Below are 25734 nucleotides of genomic sequence, written 5' to 3' on the forward strand. Positions count from 1 at the left end.
ACCGAAAAGCTAGACACAACAAAATACATCATTATATACCTAATACTAAATAATTACTACAACGACTTGTTATCTTTACACGTGTTTAAAGTTTTGTTCCATATTTAAACTTTATGTAATTCATTTTATTTTATCTGCCACTTTTTTTAAACATATACATAATAACTGTAGGTAGCTAAATACATTTTCTTGGTAGATATTTGCATTCGTATCTACATTAGGACCTATTAGACTTAAATTTTAACGATAGTCGTGCAAACAGGCACGATGAATGCTTGCTGATAAAGTCATATCGATATAAAACTAAGCTATAACTTGTCCATTTTTAGTTTACAATGTCGATTGGTATTATTAGTAACACATGTATTAAGCCCTCGTATACAGGAACGCGGATCCGCGTACGAGGAAACTATTAGGAAAAATAAATCCCCGCACACGAGAGGTTAAGTAAGCCCATATAAAATAAAAATCGACCAAGAACATGTCGGGCCATGCTCAGTGTAGGGTTTCGTAAGTACCATTCTGTCAGAACAGGCCAAGGTACGTCTTTTTACTAAGAAGAGAAGATTTTTGCTAAAAGTCAAAAACCGCTAGACCGATCACTTGTGCTATAGTTTCCATTGAGAGTATTTACTAAGATTTTTTTCATATTTTTTGGACCCATTGTTAAAAAGTTTGAGGGGGAGGACACATATTTTTTTTCTTTCAGAGAGATTATTTTCTAAAATATAAACTAAATAAAAAAAAAACGTTTGTTGAAGACCCCTAAAAATGTTTTTTTAAAGACCTATCCAACGATACCCTACACTATTGGGTCAAGCAAAAAAATAATAATTCAAAAGATATCATTTTGTATGGGAGGTACCCTATAACAATAAAAAAAAATATATATATTTTACTGTTCTGTCGCTATGCATTATTTATGTATTCATGTAAAATGGCAGCTTTCTGGCACTAACGATCACGGAGCAAAGCCGCGGACAGACGGACATGGCGAAATTATAATTGGCGATGGCGACATTATAAAAACACATTTTAAAATAACAAAGAAATACTTATAAATAAATAAAACTAAAGCAATTAAATAGTAAATTAAAATTATTAAATGTTTTGTTCCCTTTTTGGTGCACGGAAAGCCAGTGCCACATATTAAGTATAATTACGAGTAACATTGTGATACTTCGACATCAGAATAGTGTATTGGGAGCGGCGCATCTCATCCCAGAGGGAAGCAATCCGCGCCAGCACCACCGACATAAAGTGAGGTATTCGGGCTTCTGCGAATATGGTGGAGGCACAGCAGAAACGCAGAAGCTCCATTATTAAAATTGGTACAATATTATATTAGGGTACCAATTTATGACGAGGTATTGTGGTAGTTGCAACAGCTTTATCATCATCAGTATGAAAAATACGTCTAGTTAAACGAATACAATAATGTGATGTTCTAATAATACACGTGTAGCGTTTACTTCTTATAAAAAAGTTAACCGAATAATCATTTTAAAAAAGCGCCGGTAACCTTTACCTTTTGAACAGTAGATGTTGGTTCTATTAAAACCGTAAACAGAATGCACTGCCACATGGAAGCCGGCTCTGAAGTAGGAGATGTAGTGCAACCATCGGAAACCCATGGGTGTGTCCGCTAAAGACAGGCAGAAACCGAATACCGAGAACAGGCACGCTAATATAGGCCCTATGAACACTGCGATCTGAAAATGCCAGTAAAATTGTTATACTTCCATGTAATAATTGCAAGGAACTAAGTAATATTCGTATATTACTTCGTAAAAACTAAATTCGTGTTTATAATAATAATATGGACTGCAAGAATTCCAAGTACTTATGCATTTGAAACATAATGTATTATATTTTTCATAACATAGTGTATTATACTTCCCCAATAAGGCAAGAGCTATACTTAAAGGTATTAATATTGTGAAATATAGGACATAATAATAATTACTTGAAAATCTTATTTTTCAATTTTATTTTCGTTTGGTAAATCTTTTACACTAAAAACATAAATTAGTAATGGGCAAATCGTAAAAACTAGTTAGATAAATTGATAGTTTATGGTATTGCAACTCCAAGAGAAAAACTGTCTTAATCCTACCTTGGTAGGGGTCGTCGAACCGATGAAATACCCCCATGACTGCGCGCAGAGAGAGGTGATGACTATGGTAGCCAGGAACAGCGTTGCTCGCGTCGGCTCCATGGGATTGTCTGTTAACCAGTACGACAACACCACGTACGACACGCAAGAGATCATCTGCGGACCAAATAATAATTGGGATTTAATATTTTTCACTGAGCCGGAACATCTGCTACCGTAATTATAATATAATTGTTGAATCTGATACATTTAAAACTGACAAGTACAATTCGTATTGATAATAACAATCCGAAATAATTATGTGCGAAATACAATTGTTGATTCAATTAACAAACCATTCTTAGAGCTTATTGCAACGAGATATCTATCAATAAGTTTTTTAATTTTTCATTTCATTTCATTTATTTATTTCATTCAATCAGCACTAACAGCTAAACCTTACGTGCTAATTGGCATTAAGTATATTACTTAATGTCTAACATGCATTAATCACTTTTAAAAATACAATAATTGGAAAGACGAATTGCAATAGACAAAATAAAATAAAATTGAATTGAATTAAAGAATTATGCGTACAATAGTGAAATATAGACTTAGGAATAATAACAATGTTTTTATTCCTAAGTTTTCTCAGATAAAATAATTAAAATGAAATTAATCTCTACAGTATAAATTAGGTATATAAAAAGATCAGAATTAATAATAAGTGAATTTTGAATAATAGGCAATGTCACATTTTACTGCAATAAAATTAATAATAAATTCAATTGTACAGAATAAATAAGGCACTTTAGAAAAATATGTCAAATTAGCAAAATTATAAATATTATAATTATTGATTGATTTTAATACCCAATATACAGTCATTGGTGCTAGTGGTAGCGATTTTCTCGATATAACGACATGTGGCTAGGAATTCGGTCTCGGTTGTTATGAAGATATCAAGTTGGTCGTCGCTGTCTAAAATGTCGTTCAGTAGCGTCTGCGCTTGGTAAACAGGAGAGTTAGCAAGCTTGCGAGTTCGAGTTGTAGGGATAGCGAAGAGACCGCGGCGTCGAGGACGTAGTACTTTGGCGGTGAGTCGGGGAACACGGAGTGCAATTTGTGATAATAATTGAGCGTTAGTTATTGCCCCTCGTATTAATCTGAGAAAATATTTCACTAGATATATACTCCTGTGAGTTTCGAGGGATGTGTAGTCTACCATACCCAACAGGAATAGTGTTGGATACAGAAGAGGATAATACCCGTATACTTTCTTATATATAAATTTTTGAACTTTTTCCACTAAAAGCGTGTAATGTTTTTCGTGGGGATTCGAAACGATCGTATTTGTTTCTAACTTGGACCGGACGAATGCATTGTAGAAGTATGATGCTGTCACTTGCTACAATAAGTAAATAAACCCACCTGAAATGGTAGCTCTACTGCCAGAATAGAGACGACATAGGGTCCTAAGTTGTACCACTTATTGTAATGTTCTCCTTTTAATATATTCATCTCCAGGTTAACTGTAACAAAACATACATTGTCATTGAGATACATATATTATATTAACGTCAAATTTAGAGTAGTCATTAGTGAGAAATTCTTTAACGCTTTACAGTGTGCGAGATAATAGGAGCGTTTTCAGACGTAGGTATACGGAATTTCGGAGCGATTATTTCCGAAAATATTAACATTATCAAAATATTAGTTGAAGACCCCACACTATAGGGTTGAAGCTAAAATAAATGACATCTCCACTTTACATGTAGGGGAGGTACCCTAAAAAAGATTTATTTAGAGATTATATTTTACAACTTTGTCGGCCGTGTTGATTTATATATCCATGCCTAATTGCAGCTTTCTAGCACTAACGATCACGAAGCAAAGCCTCGGACAGACAGACAGACGGACATGGCGAAAGTTTCGCCGCGAAACTATAAGGGTTGCGAGTTGACCGCGTGACCCTAAAAATGGGCCCATGAGGGTTGCACATCTAATTCAGGGAGGGGCAGCTATTTCTGTGAAGAGTGCGAAGACTAATTCAAGTGTTTGCCATATATATATTTTGCTCTTGAGGTATATGACGTATATCCCTATTTCCCGAAGTGGTTGGGGGAAACTGATAACTGAGACTAACAGGCGTATATTTTTAATACAGGTACGCTTATTTTTATTATTTATACGTTGTGTTGGTGTATAAACTTTTGATATAGCATTTTCCAAAGAGGTCAAAGTACAAATCAAAGGGAAGGTGCAATCATGGCACTTTTGTATATTTTGTGTATCATGACCCAGTTGTGTGAAACCTAAATCTGACGATACTGTGGAGCAGTATACTTATTCTCACGATAAAAAAAAAATAAGATGTTTTTTTTTTAAATTTTATTCGTATATTTGTAAACTTTTTTGTGCCTAGTAAACTGCGTAGAGTGCCATTAAGTAGACCAAAATCGACTAACAAATCAAGAGATATCATAGTTTGAAGATTTCTGAATGAATGTTTTTTTACGAGTTTTTTAAGTTCGAGTAATTTCAAATTCAGTATCTTGCTCTGCCCTACTATTAACAATACTTTAATTATTTCGTTACAAGCGTATTATTAAAATATTTGCAACGGAGGGCCCATAGGGACGGCGTGGGAAAGAAAGAAAAAAAATATATACCATCCATTCCATTCCCATCCCATCCATTTAAAAAAAAACGTCTAAAAGAACATTATTTATCTCTCTCTTAGTCATGGTCCTTTCTCTCATATCATTTTCTTGCCTGGTCGTTTCTTTTGCTTGAATTCTCAATATGTATTTATGTATTTTGTGTAGGTATATGTAGTGTATTATTGTTGCCTAAATTATATATGTAGTTTATTTGTTATTGTTTGTAGTTTCTATTTACTTATTTATATACTTGACACTTATGTGGTTTTACACTGCCCAATAACTTTATTTCTAGCCACTGAATCGCTATCTGAAGGTTGTCCGGAAGAGATCGCTTTTTAGCGATAAGTCCGCCTGTTGTTACTACTCACTTAAGTCCTTTTTTTGTTTGTAACATGTATTTCTCTTTGTAGTGCACAATAATTTTATTATTATTATTATGTCTGTCTTTTACAAATTCTCGGGACCATGGGGTCCCGCACATTTGAAAGGCGTGCGTGGGGCCGAAGCCAACATATAGAGGCCCCTTGTAATAAGACAAAACAAATCCCAACAACTACAAATATAAATGACAATTAAAATTTACAACCTTATGCTATACTTAACTTAGACAATCGGCCCGATTCGAATTTCGAAGAATGATTAAGACACGTTTAAGATCTTTAAAAGATCGATAACTAAACGACATGTCAAAATTGACGTTTATTTCTTTTCCGCTGTGATCCCAATAAGATCTATCTACGATATTTCTAACGTCAAAGTGACATTGGTTGCCCAAATCGAGCTGCTTCTGTCAATTATACTTCATACAAACGATATCTAAATGAGAACTTATCTAAACCAGAACTTATCGTTATCGTATCTCATTCTTCGAATCGGGTCGAATATATAAAAGTGTGCTTAACTACAAATAGGAGCCAGAGATAGCAAAACGGTGAAAAGGAAAAAGCGTTGGGCGCACTAAACTTCATACACGATTTTTGGAAACTTCGGCTTGCGCAAACCGGCAGATTTTTTTAATTTCGTTAATCGTTATTCATGCATTACCTCGTTCAAAATAAAAATAACATCAAACGCGCTCGAGTACCTAAATCAAGGTCGCGATTTTTTTCCAAGTTTGTGACCCTGCCACTCGCTTACGGATTGCTAAAATCGTCAGATTATTAAAATAGACTCTATTTAACAATTAATCCATCATATTTTAATCTGATCCGCTCGAGTATTTCAAACGGGCTGTCCTGGACTCCCGGCTCGGTGTCAAGGTCTCATACTTGGTGGAGGTACCCAACAGGATGCAAGGTATGGTATCCCCCCTGCTATATTTACCTGGTGCGATCTAGTGACTCCAAAAATCCCCTCTTGGGCTCCCCACCATAAAGAGAGACCACGGCATGACGTTTTTTGTTGAATAAATGTCACTTTTGACACTTTTAGATCAGTATCCTAAACTCGAATTGGCCTGTTTGTCATAACTTATACTGGCCAAAGAGTCAAGTAACAAGTATTTACACATTTCCGACAGCGTCGTGAATCCGTGATAGTATTTTACGATAAGTTACTGATAAATACAATGTTGTGGCGCAGCTGCGTCATGTCCTTGGTTCCCAACAAATCCATACTAATATCATAAATGTCAAAGTGTGTCTGCCTGTCTGTCTGTATTTCTGTTACCTCATCACGCTTAAACCGCTGAACTGCTTTAGATGAAATTTGGTACAGAGATAGTTTTGAGTCCCGGCGAAGGATATAGGGTAGTTTTTTGTTTTAGAAGTGGGCAAAGTTGTTGTTTAACCGCTCGTGCTAATATTGATATCCCAAAGCGATAGATTGCAAAATTGAACCACGAGCGTAGCGAGTCATAATTTAAAAGTCAATTTTACCGGCTAATGTAAGGACATATTGCAAATTTTGCATCTGATTACTTTATCCAACATGTAGATAAAATGCTACTTTCTCATTCGTTTTTGAACAATCAAGAGAGCCTTCTGACTGACTGACTAAATGACCGACTGACTGACTGCCTGACTAATTGGACTGACACTGCACTGACACTGGACTGACATTAGGCTGACATTGGACTGACACTGGACTGATACTGGTCTGACACTGGACTAACACTGGGCTGACACTGGACTGACTCTGAACTGACATAGAACTGACACTGACCCGAGACAAAACTGACGCAGAACTGACCCTGACTGATACTGGCTTGACATTGGACTGATACTGGACTGACATTGGACTGACACTGGACTGACATTGGGCTGAGAATGGAAGGACACTGTGCTGACGTCTTGACTGTCGACTTGACTGACCACTGGACTGAGAACTAGACTGACAACTAGACTGATACAGAACTGACTGGACTGTCACTGAACTGATATTGGACTTATACAGAACCGACCCCCTGGTAATAATGACACTGGACTTGACATTGCATTGACACTGAATTAATATTGGACAGCCACTGGACTGACACTGGACGGATGCTAGACTGACACTGGACGGATACTAGACTGAAACTGGACTCACAACCGGACTGACAATCTGGGCTGACAACCGGACTGACGATTACACTGACCACTGAACTGACGACTGGGCTGACGGACGTACGGACGGGCAGACCGACAGACGAAAATGTGACAGTAGCTTAACCGATTTAGTTCAAATATGGTAGAGCCAGGCCAATTACAGACTAACTCAAACGTGCACTGACATCAAACCGATATGAATATATTTATCTGTTAGTCCCGGGGATGGACATAGGGTAGTATGTATGCCAAGAATCATAATAGGGGGAAAAGGGAGGTGGAAGTTAATATGGGGAATCAATAACCGCTGAACCGATTTAGATGATATTTGGCATGGAAATAATTTTGATTGTGGAGAAGGATAAATAGTTGTTATCCTCGAATCATCCCCGTACCTGTGTAAAATATCCCTTAAGGGGATGAAAAGCGGATAGAAGTTTGTATGGGAAATCCATAAAAAGCACATTGGATTTAAAAAAAAGAACAAATTACTAATTCCACGCGGACGAAGTCGCGGGCAAAAGCTATAATAGTTTTTGATCATTGTTGTCTCTAATCTTTGAAATAAGATAAGACCCGTGATTATACTAGAGCATAATATAATTAGATTGATTGAAATAAATTGATTAAAATAAAATCAAGGGTAAATGACCTTAGGTGTATTCAATTTAAGCAGGTAGAATAGTTTTACAGTTGTACAAAGTTTAATTTTTTATATACGAGTAAGCCTTCTGCCGTCAATGACTAGGTCAATTCTAGATGCACACTAAGGTACCTAAACTGCAATTGTGAATATAATTATCCATACCTACATACCCAAGGAGTTTCCAACAGTACCTATTATGGAACAATAGGTTTTTCGGTACATCATAAGTTGCTATGACATAATATGCTCCCGAAATGTGTTAATGAAACGCACTCTGCATTTAAAATAAACGCACTTAAAAATAAAAATTTGATCAAAATATTCACATGATAACGCTACGTACGTTCGACGTAGTTCTGTCCACGTTGTGTCTACGCTAGACAAGGGTGGACAGAAACACGCAATGTAAACTGTAGACTCACATGATAATGCCACGGACATCTTCCCGGTGTAGACCACCAGCAGCATGGAGCCGTACAGGTAGACGTAGTTGCCGAGCACGGAGCTGGCCTCGCTGCCCACGCCATGGTACAGGTAGCCGAAGATTAGCGCGATTATCACGTGACACGCAACTCGGAGCATAAAGTGAGACTGTAAATAACAATGTTCAATGAATAACTGTTAAGAGTAGGTACTTTCAGTGAAGCGACATGACAAGCAAAAGAAAAAAAAGAGTTTCCATCACAACCCAAAAGTTATAACCCAATTACAGCATTTCAATTATAGTATTTCGAGTTTGTAATTGGGTAGGTACGTGCAAGATTATTATTTTAGTAGTCGGTATGTTTATGTTCTTATAAAAAGTGTAAATAAGTACGTAGCGTCGAAACTTTGGTAAGGTTAATATTAGGTCTGTTAAGTTATATTTCAATGCAACAAATTTTAGTTATCACCACCGTATTTTGTGATACTGTGGAAAAAATCTGGAGAAGATGTTCAAATGGCAGTAGCAAAGGGGTGTTAATTTTAACTTACTAAAATTAAACAAAAGTGAAGAAGAGCTTATGTTGTTTTACCTAGTTGGTTACTAAATTGTGTTACTGCAATAATCTTTATCTACATAAAATATACGAATGAAAGTTGAATAAACTATATATTAAAATGAAGTACACAAAATCAGGAATTACATATGACAGTATAATTCAAAATGGCCTCCTCTGGCCTTGAGACAGGCCCTCAAACGACGAGGCCAGTCATCAATAGCGGCACGCACGATTGTCATGTCTAATTCCGTCACTGTCTTAACTATGGCCCGCTTGAGGAAGTCAAGATTTGTGTGGGATTTAGCACAGGCTTTCTCCTCAATAACATGCCATATGGCATAATCCAGGGGGTTAAGGTCCGGGCTGGAGGACGGCCAGTCTTCGTGGGCAATAAAGTCAATTTTGTTCCTTCGAAACCAGGCTTGAGTTGTTTTTGCCTTATGTGCAGGAGCTGAGTCCTTTTGAAAGTTAAAGGCCAGGGCTGGTTTTTAAATAGGGTGGCTTAAGGGCTTCACTATTGGTTCGAGAACTGTTTCCTGGTAAACTTTGGCCCCAGTTTTCATATCTTTTCACAGAAATGAACCTGTGTTAGCCCCGAGTATGACACACCCAGCCAAATCATCACATAAGAGGGATGATGGCCTCGTTGCACTCTCGGAACAGCCGCAATCGCCTCTTGACTGTTTTTTGTATACACTCTGTCATTCTGGCGGTTACAACATTCTTCAATGGTAAACATTTTTTCATCCGTAAATAGTATTTTTCGGTGGCCATTTTGTGCGTATCGCTTCAATAGCACGCGACTTCTCTCTAGCCTCATAGTCTTTAATCGTCCATTAAGCAAATGACCTTTTTGTCTGCGGTAAGCGTGTAGTCTAAGGTCTTCATTGATAACTTTTTTAGGGAGCTTCTTTTCACAGACATCTGTATTGCTAACAACTTTTGCTTCCGGTTTCTTGCAATTCTCGCCTTCACTACCTTTATTCGAGCTGGGGTCCGAACGGTGCGTGGTTTTCCAGACCTCTTGCGGTCATCGAAGCTCTGAGTACTATTGTATGTATTAATTGTGCGCTAAACAAATTGTTTGTTGATTTTTAGGTTTTCAAGCAACTTCAAAATCATGTTTGGCGGGTGCCCACATTTGTGCAACGCAATTACTGCGATACGATTCTCTTTTAGGCCCCAATTCATTATAGATACGACGAGATAAACGTTATGTGTGGTATATAATTATAGCTCACAAATCCACCACATTATGTCATTTTTAATTTTTTAGGTAGCATTTGTTTTAACGGAAATAAAGAGGTTGCAAATCGAGTAACAGAACTTAGTAACCAACTAGGTATAATTATATTTGAAGTGATTTGAGACTTACATAATTCCGAGTAGTGATTAAGTAGTTCCTGTACAGCAATATCCACGTTTGGCGCAAAAGGCCAGATTGTCTGTACATCGTCTTCTTGTGGCTCAGCTGGTGCTTGGTATTTCCCAGAACCGATTTGAATCTGAGCTCCGAACTTATATCTAAAAATTGGCTTATTATGAGTTATCTAGAAAACAGATTAAAATTTTCAAGGTATATAGAACCTATTTGAGTATTACTTTCATTCCTTTCCTACATTTATATGGTGACAAAGAAACGGTTGTTACCAAAATGTTGCTATTATAATACTTATAGGCGTTTCGTATTTTCTTCTTATAAAATATGGGAAACTATGTTTTACACGAAAGAATTCTAATATTTGTGTTCTATTAACTTGTGAAATAAATGTTTCATCTAAATTGTAGAGCCCCGTTATCATAGCATCAAACCGCCTTTCTGACCGGACTTGAATTTGCGTGTTGCGCCTATCCCACGATCCTAGTATTAGTTCTTATGAATTTCAATCTTTTATATTGGAACAGAGTTGAGTTTCATTCGATTCGAATCAAAGCAAATTCAGTCGTAATTTTCTAACATTATTGGTCCAATTTTCACTGTCGATTTTTCTCGGGTGGCCGGCTAGAGGCTTAGATCTCTCTTAAAAACTTTGCAACCTTCAATTTATTAATTTATGTTTTATACCTATCTTATAACTCTATAAGTCAAAATGATAGATTCTTTTACACAAACGCTCAATAGCTCATTCAAATTTAGGCTTGTAGCGCACATATGAATAACACTATATACTGCAATAGACGTCAATATTCTATTGCGTCTGATCCCAAAAGATGAATAACTTGTACGGCTACTTTGCTTTTCTACTGTTTTTTCTCACACTTCCATTCCGTAGTTATTCATACATACATACTCACATATAAACACACATACACTACCTAACATAAACAGTTTCACTTACATACAACTTACTAAGACCTTTTTAACTGACTAAGGTCTTTCTTTTTACTTACTTAATTGGATAGTTAGTCATACAATAAAAAAAACTTATCTTCTCTTGTAATGCAAATTTTTTGAAATAAATATATTTATTAATTTTAACTTTTAATTGTATAAACTACCTAGTTGAACTACCTATTACCTTACCTAATGGACTAGGTAACGCGGGTATTGTGGGGACATTCCAGCTGGCGGTGCCATCCGGGTTCACCTCGGGTTTGTATCGCAACATCGTCTTGGCTGTCCTGACGAGGTCCACGTCGTATTCTCCCGATGCTACCTCCATCACTGAAACAAGATAAGATATGGGAGGATAAGAGAAAGGAGTCAGTAACATTTTATATACGATGTTGCCAATATCACATGTGCCACTGATTAAATCTTTCACGATTTTCACTTATCGTTAATCGCGTATACTTAAACTTTTAAATTACCTCCGACGTTTTGAAGACGACATTCTCTTCGTGGTCCCACAGAAACATTTTTTGTTACCCGCACTTGGACGCTTAAGTAGACGCGATTAAGTCCCACTTAATTTAATAAGTACCTACCTGGGCGACCGAGCTTTGCTCGGTTATAACTATTTATTGTAATATGGTTGGTGTATAGGTGATAATCTTAACTACATTTTTTTACTAAATTAAACTTGTCTAAAACAATAAAAATTATATATAAACTTGAACATATAAAAAAAAAAGTTAGCCATCGGGCGAGATTCGAACCCGTAACACTCGTTTCTAGCCGTCCGCGTCTTAACCCGCTGGACCAGACGGACAGTGGCCGGCAACACGAAATTAGCGACCATATTCTGCGTCGAAAGAAAAACGCATGAAAACTCGAAAACACGCGTTTTCCCAAACATAAGACTATATTCTCTAGATCTAGATCGATTGTATACCCCCAAAAACCCCCATATACCAAATTTCAGCGAAATCGTTAGAGCCGTTTCCGAGATCACAGAAATATATACAAGAATTGCTCGTTTAAAGGTATAAAATAATGTCACGCGCGTCGTGAGTATTCATATTTTTCAATTGAGATTAACAAAGACACAAAGCTGGATTGTCAAACTTAAGCTTAGAAAATTTGTTCTTCTCAATATTTGTTTAAACATTGTGTGGAATATATTTATTCATTTGTTTTTCTTGTTTTCTTAACTTGACCGCATTAAAAGCCTGTAACCCGATAATTAATCTAATAAGGGCCATTTGCACCAATCATACGAGTAAACGTGGGGTTAATGGTTACCAGTACAATTTGACACTGGGTTAACGGTTTAACCCGGGATTAACCCGGGTTAGAGGGATGGTGCAAGTAGCCCTAAGTGCCTTTACTCCTGTTCATTGTCACCTGTACTAAACCGAAATAAATTATGTTCCCACATATTGCATCATAGCGCATGAGACTAACCAGAATAATCTTGGTTATTAATATAATTTCCGGTACTATATCAGTTTAAAGAAGATGTTCGATGTTCATTGTATCGGGCTAAAGATCAACATTCAATGTTTCCATGAATACTGTAGGATGCGCGTGACTGGCTAACTTAACTCGGAATATAGGAAACGATAGGTATATATCAACAGACTACGTAGATTACACGGAACTATGACGCGATGCACTTTAAGAAGCTTCCTTACTCTAACAAGCACACTAACTAAGTACATAAGCAGGTATTTAATATTTTTCGCACCGTTTCGTAAGTGTATTCCAATGCTATATAATCCATGATATTTATGAATAAAGTGTAGTATTATTTAGATCTGTATCCATACGCCTCATGCTTCCATCCTCATAGAATCACTTTATGTTTTGTAGAAAGCAATAGTTATTTGTTTTACAAGGGGGCAAAGTTGTGGTGCATTGAAACCCTCACAACGCTTAAGATTCTACTTCTCGAACCACTCGCTATGCGCATGGTTCAATTTTGGAATCTTTTGCTTGCTCTGATATCAATATTAGCACGAGCGATTAAACAAACTTTGCCTCTGAGGTTTCACTCAGAAAACATTCACCACACCAACACGAGGAAAATACTAACTATGATATACTTACCAAAAAAATCAAACCAAATCAAATCCAAATGAACGTAATAAAAAAATATATCATTCATTATCATCATTTAAAAGTCAATTCTACCAGCCAACATAAGGAAACAACCCAAAATTTGCATTTGATTACTGCCCCACATGTGGATAAAATGTAACTTTCTCATTCGTTTTTGCACAATCAAGAGAGCCTTTACCGCGAAAATATTATTGATATGATTACCGAAACAATAACTCATAATTTGTAAATCCTATTGCGATGAGATAAGCCAAAAAATGAGAGGAGTTACATGCGCGTTGCCGACCCTAGCATCCCCCCCACCCCCCCTCGTTGAGCCCTGGCAACCTTGCTCACCGGCAGGAACACAACACTATGAGTAGGGTCTAGTGTACTTGTATAATGTTAGCTTTTCAAATTAACTTTCGCTTATTGTGACACTAGATTTATTTAAATAAGATTGCAGCTATTTAACTGCGTATGTTTCAATCCAATTCAAATCACAAAGTAAGACAATAGCATGACTAGGTGATTGTTGTGTGACTAATCACTATTTGTGGTAGAAGTCAAAGGCCACTAAAATACTGTTCGAATGTTTTTAACTCAGCATTCAAAAACAACAAAAAAAAACAATTATTGCCTAGCGGCGTAAAAAATAGATGCCTTTTTGAAAACTGCTCGAGTAAATGTAGACTTTTTAAAATATCCAGATACGGTTAATGGCTAAAAGCTTCATTTAGCGCTTACAGAAGTCAGCAGGGTTGTGGTACGGTGGGCACCGCAGCCCCGCGCTCGCTAGCGCCGGCAGCAGTGATGCTCGTGGGCCTTTGTACAGCGTCCGACCATCCACCAGACAGTATAGGGAGTCTATCTTCTCAAAAAGCAGCGCTGAAGGCTGGTGGATGGTCGCAATCAGTGTCCTGCCTCCTCGGGCTAGGCTGCTCAGCAGTGCGATGAGTGACGCTGATGCTGATGAGTCCAACCCCCTGGAATAGTTAAGTCACTTTTTAATGGCAAATCAAAAAATCACTTCTTGATACTTGGTAGCGTAGTTGTTAATTTATTCTTGGCAAATTATGTGTACTTTTACAACTGCATCATTTAACAAAATTATTTGCGATTATGTCATTAAGATTATTCAATACCCACAATAAAAGGCTGTGGGTGGGTTTTTAATTTGTTTTTATTTCAAGTAGAAACACTACTATACAAATTATAAACTGAAAGAAAAAGTGACCAAGGCCTCCAGTGCCCCAGGCTGGAACACTGAAGCCTGGGGCACTGGAGGCCTTGGTCACTTTTTCTTAGTATATGACATTTATTTCAGTTTTGAATCGAGCTATCCGAAAAATATTTTTGATGCAGTAATACTTTCGGCTAATATTTTGTGAACAATATATTAATAGTTAAAAAAAAAGTTGACTTACGTAGTGGGTTCATCTAGAAATAGTAAAGATGGATCAGAGAGGAGTTCTAAAGCGACGCCGAGCCGTCTTCTCTGGCCCCCCGAGAGGTCTCTGCAAAGGGTCTGAGCCGCTCCACTGAGGCCTAGCAATGAAAGAATTTCATATACCTGAAATAAAAAAAAAATACACTTTTATCAATATAATTCACTAGAACGCTTACAGTACTAGGGCTTCCAAAATAGTCGGTACTTTTACAGTGTTCCATCAAAATAGTTCCGAGTGAGTTGGTAGAATATCCGTTCCTAGAGAGTTTAGGTAGGTTTAGAATGACCAACATTCTAAACCTACCTAAACTCTGCGCGCCGCTTTCACTAATGCAGCTGAGTATAAACGCTTGTTACGTTTAATGACCGACGATCTATGTAGGAGTTGCATGTTTGAGCTTTCCAGTTGCCTACTTTCGGCCTAAACATGTGAAGAGAAAGTTATAATATCTGGTACCTATAGGTAATCTAGATTCTGAAGTAATTAAATACAGTTGTAGAAGTTTATGGCTCTACGCGGCTCGTGCAGCTAGTCAAAGTTTTACGAGTAAATAAAACGACACATAGTTTCACTCGCCCATTTTTCAATAGGAATCCCATAGTGACACAGGCCACATGTTGAGTAAATTTTTTTTATCGTATACAGCCATACTAACTTTTTCCTTCCTTTCGAGCGGCGAGAAGTCCGCCAGCTTGAGTGCCGCGGCTAGGGCCATGGCTTCGTACACCGTGAGGTAGGCGCGCAGGTCGTCGTGCTGGCGGATGTAGCGGGCGCCGCCGCGCCCGCCCGACTGTGAGGCGCACGCGCACACGCCGTTGACGGAAATCTCGCCTTTAGCGCCTCGGGTACTGTGGGAATAGCAAGTTTAATGAAGTTTAAAGCCAGTTGCATCTTTCACAAGTAACGAAGGATGTGCTCCTGGTACTGGTTTTCTATAAATATATAGATAGTATTAGATATTAAGGATATCTCGAACGATGTTTTAGTTTTATTCTGTCAAGTGTTTGACAAGTGACAGATAGTTTTGCCGTTTGCAGTTAGATTACGACCGAGAGAAAAACTCAAGCGATTGAAGGAAGGATTTGTATTGTTTTAATTGTAAAAAACTCAAAGATAAATAAACTATTGTAAACTAATTCGGTATTTAAGTGAGACTTCTAATATCAGAAGTGGCATCAAGAACATTGAAGAATGGGCAGTAGTCAAAGAACAAAAAAGCAAAACTGGGACCGGCCATCATGTTCAGAGTTCATGTTGACAGAGCAGAGCAAACTGAGTGCCTAACAAATCTTGAATCCTGAGTATTGCTGCCTGAAAGCTTAGCCATAATGGCATATGGGTACTCATTTCAACAACAATGGCCATATGCTAATCTGAAAACATGCAAAGAAAGATATGAAAGTGGTTATTTAATGTTGAGTAATGCTTCATGTTACTAATATTTTAAGCATTCTAAGATGAAATGTAATGATTTTGAGAACAATCTACATGGGTAAACATACCCACAAAGGCCTAATTGTTGAATGATTGCACTCAAATGTGCAATATGGCCATGTGTAAAAGGTTTGGAGGTTTATAAAATATAATCAAAAGATTGAATGGGAATGTCCAGATGTCTTCACAAATGGGTACTGCAGGTATTATGACTAAAGTTACCAAGGGGATGCTATATTTGCCGCTATAACAAAAGTTAAGTATACTCCACACATGTTCTTTGTTTCAACAAGTTGAAGTAATTGACGGTTTGATGCAAGCAAATCATAGACTACTACATCTCATTTTGTTGAAAATCTGACAATCAACAATATCATGAAATACATAAGTGGTACAAAAGATAAATTAAAATATAAATAATTGGTGTACTAACATTTAAAGATGGCTTACTATAGCTCATACAGTATTGGATCTACAACTTAGTCAATATTTTGTTCACATGTTTTATTGACATTACTTAACTCTTATATTTTAATATGAGAGTTTGTGACTTTTCTTGTAAGTTTGCATTTTGATGCAGCATGTTAATGAAATTGAAGCTATTATCATTTTTACAAGATGATATCCCACTGCTGGGCACAGGCCTCTTCAGGTCATATTTAATTAATTCTGATCAGACATTTAGTGTACAGTATTTTGATAAATTATTAGAATATATTTAGTAATCAAGGATAGTTCAAATGTAATTTCAAATGTTGAATTCAACCATGATGTTATGCCAAACATAGATATTGTCCTGAACTATGGTTGCAGAATGTACTGGCAAGTGTCTGCACATCTGAGCGACTGCGAATCTGGAAGTCTAACGAGAGGCTACCTGTTTGAATGGCAGTGCGGTGCGAGACTGCATGCCTAAGCGGTGCATGGCTGTCGGGGCCATCGGAGTCGCTGAGCACCAACCGGCTACAGGCGGTGCTGCTTGCTGACATTCGGAGGCGAAGGCTTTTTGTCAGGAGGCAGCTGAACTGATGACTGATTGTGGAGATTGCTCGAGCGCAGTCCTATGTTCAATGTAGCAGATGGTCAGATCACAGCTGGTGTAGCCATAACTGTGTGATATGGTAGACCATGTGCCTAAGCTGGACCTTGTTTGCAGTTTTATATATTAAGTTCAGGGCTGCTTTAGAGACTAATGTGATTTGGAGTTAATTATCACATCAGATGAATATTGTTGATGTTGTAGACTGAGTGACCAGGTTCACACGGCTGCACTAGAGACTAGTGTAGTGCGGAGTGAAATGGCTCACCTCAGATGAATATTGTTGATGTTGTAGACTGAGTGACCAGGTTCACACGGCTGCACTGGTGACTGGTGTGGTGCGGAGTGAAATGGAAATATCACCTCAGATGAATATTGTTGATGTTTTAGACTGAGTGACCAGGTTCACACGGCTACTCTGGTGACTAGAGTGGTGCGGAGTGAAATGGAAAATGTCACCTCAGATGAATATTGTTGATGTTTTAGACTGAGTGATCAGGTTCATACAGCCGCATTAGTGACTGGTGTGGTGTGGAGTGAAATGCCATCTCAGGTGGATATTGTTAATGTTTTGGATTGACAAAGGGGATATACACGGCCGCATATTAGAGACCAGTGTATTGAAGGGTGAAATGTTACAAAATTTTGCGTAAATAAGGTTAATTAAACAAATTCATGATGGCACATTAGAGACTAATGTATGAACTTATGTATACTCGTGTGGTTCATTGAAAAATAAGGTTTTATACTGTTCAGTACCTGCTAGATTGAGTTTGAGGACAAACTTCTAGATTATCAGGTTGGCCGAATGTTAGATATTAAGGATATCTCGAACGATGTTTTAGTTTTATTCTGTCAAGTGTTTGACAAGTGACAGATAGTTTTGCCGCGGTTTTGGTAAAATGTGACATTGACAGTTAGATTACGACCGAGAGAAAAACTCAAGCGATTGAAGGAAGGATTTGTATTGTTTTAATTGTAAAAAACTCAAAGATAAATAAACTATTGTAAACTAATTCGGTATTTAAGTGAGACTTCTAATAATAGTTTATTATTTAAGTAGGAATATTACAGTGCGCTTATGAACATTAAATTAAGCTACATCGGCTCTGACCCGAGAAGATTTAAATCCCCCTTCAGTTGGAGGAGGGTATCCCAATATGGACCGATAAGAAACTCGGCGGGACATATCTATTCAAAACATTACATCTTATAATTAACATGTATTAAATAAGAAAAAATACAATTTAGATTACTATAAATATATATATATATGTACATCAAATCATACAAATACATGCTCATGCATCATACAGTAGCTCTTTTAGAACACACTTATCGCATTCTTACAATAGGAAAAGAAAATATAAAGAAATGGTAATAAACATTATATCAATACTGATTGCTATGAAATACCTACATAAAATATCTAATATTCTATACAAAAGCAGTCTGGGAACCGGGAATTCCCGTTTCTCGCCATACTTATTCAGTCCCGGGAGTATTCCTTAGACGGACCGACCAAAGCCACTAAGCAGTGAACTACATATGAAATTTCCTATAGGATAGGCCTACAAGATATAATTGACCAAAGTTTAGCAGATCTCTATGCAATAGTATTTGATGCAGCTGAATGAAGAATATGCTAGTATTTTGTACTTTATTTAATTACAAAAATATTTTAGAGCATGGCTCTTGTTGGTCTAGTGTCGGCCAGGAAGTCTGTTCTGTTCATAAATACTTCTTTACATCAGTTGTGCTAACTTCAAATATTTGCCAATTTAATGTAGTTTACATTAGTAAAACAAACGGGGATTTCCCTCATTGGGCAGCTAAGATGTTCGTATAATTGTTTCCTAGTGTGTAATCGATTTGTGCTTTGATAACGAAATTGAACATTAAAGGTCACTCCTTCGCTGTGTAAGTACTTACCTACTACCATAGGCGTCTACTACACAACTGTTAGATACTCGTAATCCCCAATTTACACCTCTTTAAGGGATGATCCAACAAATAAAATATTATATCCAGGTTAACTATTCTGATGCCAAATTTTTCCCAAACCTGTCCTTCCTTACAAACTTTTACATTAATATTATTAGTAGGATTTGAATTAATATTAAATTAGGAATTAAAACAAAGAATTTTTTTCGGGTTTTTCCTGATGAAAAGCAGTGAGCGTGATGGGCACCTTTGCATTGGAGGCAGCCCAGTAATCAGTAGGTAGGTAGTTTTTTTATACATATTTAGTTATTTATTTATTTAATCTTTATTGCACAAAAGAAAACCTTATAGAACAAAAGGCAGATTTAATGCCATGAGGCATTCTCTACCAGAGGCATTTATATTTAAGTTCTAATACATTTAGGTTTAGTGATTAAGTTTAGTTTTTAATTAGTTTTATGTTTAGATATATTTTAGTTTGTATTTCCATGAATGAAAAAAAAATAAAAATAATTACTATTTATATAATACAAATAATATAAAAAATAAAGAAATAAACATGTTGAATAGAAGAATAACAAAAATTATAATTTAACATAATTTCTGAAGTCTATCGTACATGCATGTAAGTATAAACTTTTGCGACTTACGTGTAACCAGCCAGTATATTGAGGAGGGTCGTTTTCCCAGCACCCGACGGCCCCATGATGGCTGTGAGCTCGCCTGGCTTGAAACACCCATCTACGCCATCTAAAATATTCCTAGGTTCTGTAATAGAAAAAAAAACCTAAATTTAGCGAAAAAAGTATGTTACGAATCAACAGGCATTTGGATAGAAAATACAAATTTTAATCGTATGAATAATTCACAAAACACTATTAATGATTGACGTAGCCCATCTTTTAAACGAGTTCACTTTGACGTAGAAAACATGATTACAAGGTGTTATTTATACACCTATTTAATAGCAAATCTTGGAGGCATAGTTTTTCGCTTTAATATGCAAAATCCGGGTTATTTTTAGTCATTTACAATTAAATTTTAGTTGTTAATTACTATAATTTAATTTGTATAATATTTCATACACTATCAAAACGGAACAAATCATTATACATCGAAATGATCTCTATTAAAAAATAAACCCACCGTAATCAATAAAACTGCTATGTGAAATGGAGTGTGAGAGTTGTCACGTAACATCGAGAGAATGATGCCGGCTTTTTATGAGTTTATTGTCACTTCGCCGTAGTAGTAAAGTACAAAACCATAACCCAAAAAAATACTACTAAATAAATGAAACTTAGACAAATAGCTACTATATTTTTGCAGATTGTAAGTATGTTTTAAAGAAAACGTCACAAGTCATATGAGTATCACAGGCTCACAGCACAACCAGCTGTAAGTTATCGCAATAATTACTTGTTCTGTTCTACATTTATAATGCGCATACGATACATAACTGTAGTTAATGTTAATGTTGACACTCATGTTCAATTTCAAATAATAATTTACTTTACAATATTTACTCAAACGCAGTTTCACATATTCACAATATTTTTCACTTATTTTCCATTCACAAATTACTCGTATTGATAAGAATCTGTGACGTCAGCTGCTGCCAGTACTTATTAGTATAAGACATTTACACAATGACGCTGTAGATATTTGTGAAATATCTAAGATTTACGATGTTCGAATTGGCCTATTTAACTCATGTAGGTATGGCTTTCTTATTGCTTGAATGTAGATGGGTTTAATTATACATTGTACCTTATAAAAATGAGATAGATTGACTCAAATAACGTCAACATGCGAATTGTCCATCAACTAAGTGTGTAGGTTGCTCTACTGCCACTCCATAATTTACGTAATACGAGTATTAAGAAGAATTAGCGTCTTGAGATTAAGTAGTTCCCAAGTGATAAAAATGATTTATTCAAAGAGCAATGCTGATCCGTTCCCATGACGTCAAACAGATGTGTTTTACATATGGGATCCAGTCTAATGTCGCGGACAATATTCTTATCACAATCTATCCATCAATAGCTTGTGACTGACAATTCATCCATCAGTATTGACGTCAATTGTTGTTACCCAGAATACGAATTAAAAACTTTACTGTAGCGGATTCATTACAGTCAATTTGTTATTAATTTCAAACATAGTCCTACAGGACGAGGGTATAACGAAATAACCATGCAAAAGACAATACGAAACATTCACTTATTTTAAAACGAACGCAATGACAACAAAAAACGTAGGTACTTAATGAATCTAGGTTGCTCATTGTTAAACGAGTACCATAATTTTGAGTGCCACATCATTGTTGATCAGCGGAAATACAGACGATGCCGTGAACAATCAGGGTCATGAACTACGAGGTCGTTGCTGATGATTGATAGCGAGACAACGGATTTCTTCCCATTACGTATTCCGCGCCACGCGTCGCCTGCGCCGCATCTTAATAGAATGCCAATGAATTATCTGCAAAACATGCCGTGTCTGTTTAATTACTCACCAGTCATACAATTGTTCACACGTTTCTTTCTGAACTGTAATTAAAACGAACAAAACATCTACACTTTCCCTGGCATTTAAATAGTAATACAGCTATATAATATGTACGCAATGAAGGCTAATAAGTTAGTGCGGACATAATACCGGAGACTTTTATACCGCATTTTTTTAATTTATGAGCTTAAATTAAGTTAATATCTCATAGACACTAGTGTCCTAATTAGTTCCGTTTCGAAGATAATCAAGAATTAATCTATCTAACGAGTGTTGTGCAAACACGTATCGTACACTTGCTTTAGATTAGGTACTCGTATACGAGTTTAAGTTACCATTATGAAATTCTGCATCTAATAGTCAATTAGATGTATTTAAAATTAACATTTTATCCTATGCAAAATTTGGCCGTAATAACTTGATATTTTATTAGTTGGCCATAAATCAATATTGTAAGAAAACAAATAAATTTTAATATTTTTTGTGGTTATTAGACCGGAGAATGTATATGAATCTGTAAATATTCTAACACAGAGATACGAAAATGTAGTCGTATATGTGCTGATACACTTGAGCATTCACTTGTAACAGAACATCTAGCACTTGCCGTTTTAAAATTTATACAACTGATTTTACCTTTGTTTTTACCTGCAATGTAATATTCGTTAGAATGCTCATTACGAGTATAAGTTAATGGTACAATGTATCAGCACATAATTCATATTTCACGTAGCGTAACATAAGTAACGGCCGCAACAACCATTGGAAACACCATTCAATTACTCGTATTATCTGTATTTTCGCGACTCAAAATTCTAAATGTTATGTGCAGTCAAGTGAGGCTGACATGTGTCGACATGTTTTAAATATTACTATAGGGAGCGTGCATGAACTGTACGAGGCAGCACAGGAGCCGTCTGATTTTTGGCGCGAGGCGTAAATGTGATGTTTAGGTATTGTTCCGATGTAGCCCACAAGATGGCAGGACCTACTATGCACAAGAAAACATGTGACGTGTAAATGTACATGTTTATGGTTCCGATCCAGGCCACAAGATGGCAGACCCTCTAACGCGCACGGTCCCTATTAGGTGTTACATTGATGGGCATTTTGGATTGGTACTTACATTCACATTGATAATAAAATATCACAGATGCATTATTATTATTTAAATCACACTTAATGGATAAAATCGGTATGGCTGGAAACGTCTTAATTTACAATCATAATACAGTACTTAGAAGGAGCGCTAAGTTCTAACAAAAAATGTAAATATATCACGTTTTTGGCGTTTCACCTCTTCCGTAATTGTAAGGATCCTGAAATTATTCATCCACTTGCCAGATGCTTTTAAAAGGAAATACATAGTTAGATGGAATACTAACACGTCCAAAACGGACATAATTGCAGGCAGTATAGTTTTCAACACCGATTTATATCCTTGGTTGGCTAATTTTGGAGTAATTGATTGATTCGGGATAAATAATGCATTAGGTAGGTGTAAATATTGAACACGTTTCATCGGAATATGGATAGGTCAACGTAATTATTGGTTTGTGTACTTCGAGACAAACAGCTAATAATAAAAATTGTATTTTTGCTATCTAAGTATAATCGATAGTATTGCACTTTGTTGTCTCATTCTTTATTGATTTTGACTAGGAACATATTTAATGTCAAAACCTAAATTCATGAAATTTTTGCAATGCACTGAGAAATTCAACACAAAATACGAATAAATATTCTCTACATATATTCGAAATACCGGGTGTGGTCCGTAACAGGAGCAAAAAATTAAACTGTAGGCTGTACCTACTTCTCAAACTGACCAACAATTGTTCAGCGACTTTGAAAAATAACTGGCGTTTTGATAATTAGCACACTTTAAAGTTTATTGTAAGACATAATTTATTGCAAATTTTGTTTTGTTTAAAACGTGACAAGCAACGTCAATTACATTGATGAAAAATAAAAATTCTAAATACTTTATAATTTAAAAAAGTTATTACACAAAAGTGACATCGTTTGACGAGTACAATCTATATATAAATTATTTGCTCGTGTTACAGGCCCGACCCGTATAATATCTATAGACTTTTGATTATATTTTATCCAACCTATGAAATCTTTGAATATTTCAAATTAATATAAGCATGTAATTCTTCCCTCGGTTTTGATAATTATTATTTCAAATACATACCTAAAATACAACGGATAATAAAACACAACGCATCACATGAGTCAACATCCCAGTTTACGCTTCGATTATTATTATATGTATGTATGTATATCTGATTGACGCATGACCCTGCCCTATTTAACCACTATATATGCGTATTTTTAAATTCACGGGTCATGACAAACTTTTGCGATAACAACATAAGTTCATACTACCATCAATAAAGAAAATGTTGTAATCGTCCCTTTTATAACTGTGTAATATTGGTAGTGACCTTGCCTGCTAAGCTAGTGGTCTAGAGATGGTAGTGATCCCATAAAGTATAAAATACTTTATTGTGCACTACTAAAAATAATACATATTACAAACACTTCCATGACTAGGTAATAGGACTTACATGAGTAGGTAATAAAAGGTGGACTTATCGCTAAAAAGCGATCTCTTCCAGATAATATTCAGATAGGTAGCAAAGCATTTGCTAGAAATAAGTTATTGGGTAAATAACAAAAATATTAAGAATATATTGATTAAGAAAATAATTGTCTAATTGTTTTGAAAGACCTATCCAACGACACCCCATAGGCTCACACCACTAACGGGTTAAGCGAAAAAAAAAAAAAACATTCGTGGGAATTCCCTAAAATTATATTTTGCCACACTGTCAGATTGATTGCTTTATCTACGTATACATGCCAAATTGCAGCTTTCTAGAACCGTTCTGTCCAAGGCTTTGATTAGAACTAATCACGGAGCAAAGCCTCGGACAGACAGATAGCCGGACATGGCGAATTTACAAGGGTTCCTATTTGACTACCTAAAAAATAAGGTGAAAACATTGCATTATAGTGAAACGCTAACAGTAACGCTATCGGTTAAAGGGTAGGTCTTACCTTTATAATCATAACTGTCAGGATTGACTTCATAGCGGAGTTTCACTATATATCGCGACACCAATGACAGTTGGTCTGTATCGTATATCTAAATTGATTATTGATTAAGAGTACCTATATGTCTAACAGAGTTTATGTTTGATGTAAATCGCCTTGAAATATGGGCTTGAATAATGTATTTAATGTATTTATTCAGTTTCGTTTAAATAAATAGTATGTCTGCTTATAAAGTTACTTTTACCTTAAACAAAATATATTTCATTCAACTCCGTCTACCCTAATCATAGTATAGTACGTAAAATAAAAATCTTGTTTAGTTTAGAAACATCAATCTCTGTATCTAATAGGTAATCGAAATATTCTAACGTTCCTATATCTACTTTTGAAATCATTGTTTGACAAGCGGATCATGTGCATATCTCTGACAAGAACTTATAAAATGTAGTAATAATAAAAATATAATGTTTTTTAAATATTGCTATTAATTAGAAACAATGTTCTCTATGACGAAGCATTTAAATTTGAATTACTCACGACCGGTCAAAACTGAATATTTAGCAGCGAACAATTACGCACCCATGACTCGTACCTACGGCATACCTATTTAACAAAGACTTATTGACAACTTAAAGTGTATAATAGACATAAATATTCAATATGTATAAAATGTATACACTGGTATAAGGGAAACTGGGGTTAATTGAAACGTGGGTCATCTGAAACAAGCTCGACAACTCCAGAACAGATCGTGTAAACCGTGGGGTCCCAAAGAGGAAAATGTTCGGCAATCATGGCAGCATCTGCCAGCAAAACGTGTCGCGTCTTGAAGCACGCCAAGTTTTTATTATGGGAAAACATTACTTTTATTAACATCAAACGTAAAAAAAATTGATATTCTTATACTGTTTACTACTTGATACGATTGGTAGCAATGGTAGCTTGTTG

The 25734-nt window shown here is 36.1% G+C and overlaps 1 protein-coding gene across 1 annotated transcript in view; it reads right to left on the reverse strand.

Moving 5' to 3' along the window:
• Positions 1 to 25734, reverse strand: part of LOC133534669 (ATP-binding cassette sub-family G member 1) — a 49593-nt gene that overhangs the window by 1908 nt on the left and 21951 nt on the right. The window contains exons 3-12 of the mRNA XM_061873883.1: positions 19860 to 19977; positions 15448 to 15640; positions 14769 to 14914; positions 14089 to 14327; positions 11443 to 11583; positions 10294 to 10442; positions 8358 to 8526; positions 3527 to 3627; positions 2117 to 2272; positions 1529 to 1712 (exon numbers count right to left, since the gene is read on the reverse strand). Coding sequence (XP_061729867.1) covers positions 1529 to 1712; positions 2117 to 2272; positions 3527 to 3627; positions 8358 to 8526; positions 10294 to 10442; positions 11443 to 11583; positions 14089 to 14327; positions 14769 to 14914; positions 15448 to 15640; positions 19860 to 19977 — 1596 coding nt within the window. The remainder of the gene's footprint in view (positions 1 to 1528; positions 1713 to 2116; positions 2273 to 3526; positions 3628 to 8357; positions 8527 to 10293; positions 10443 to 11442; positions 11584 to 14088; positions 14328 to 14768; positions 14915 to 15447; positions 15641 to 19859; positions 19978 to 25734) is intronic.

Source organism: Cydia pomonella, chromosome 2 (assembly GCF_033807575.1).
Source record: "Cydia pomonella isolate Wapato2018A chromosome 2, ilCydPomo1, whole genome shotgun sequence".
In the NCBI taxonomy this organism is placed as follows: Eukaryota; Metazoa; Arthropoda; class Insecta; order Lepidoptera; family Tortricidae; genus Cydia; species Cydia pomonella.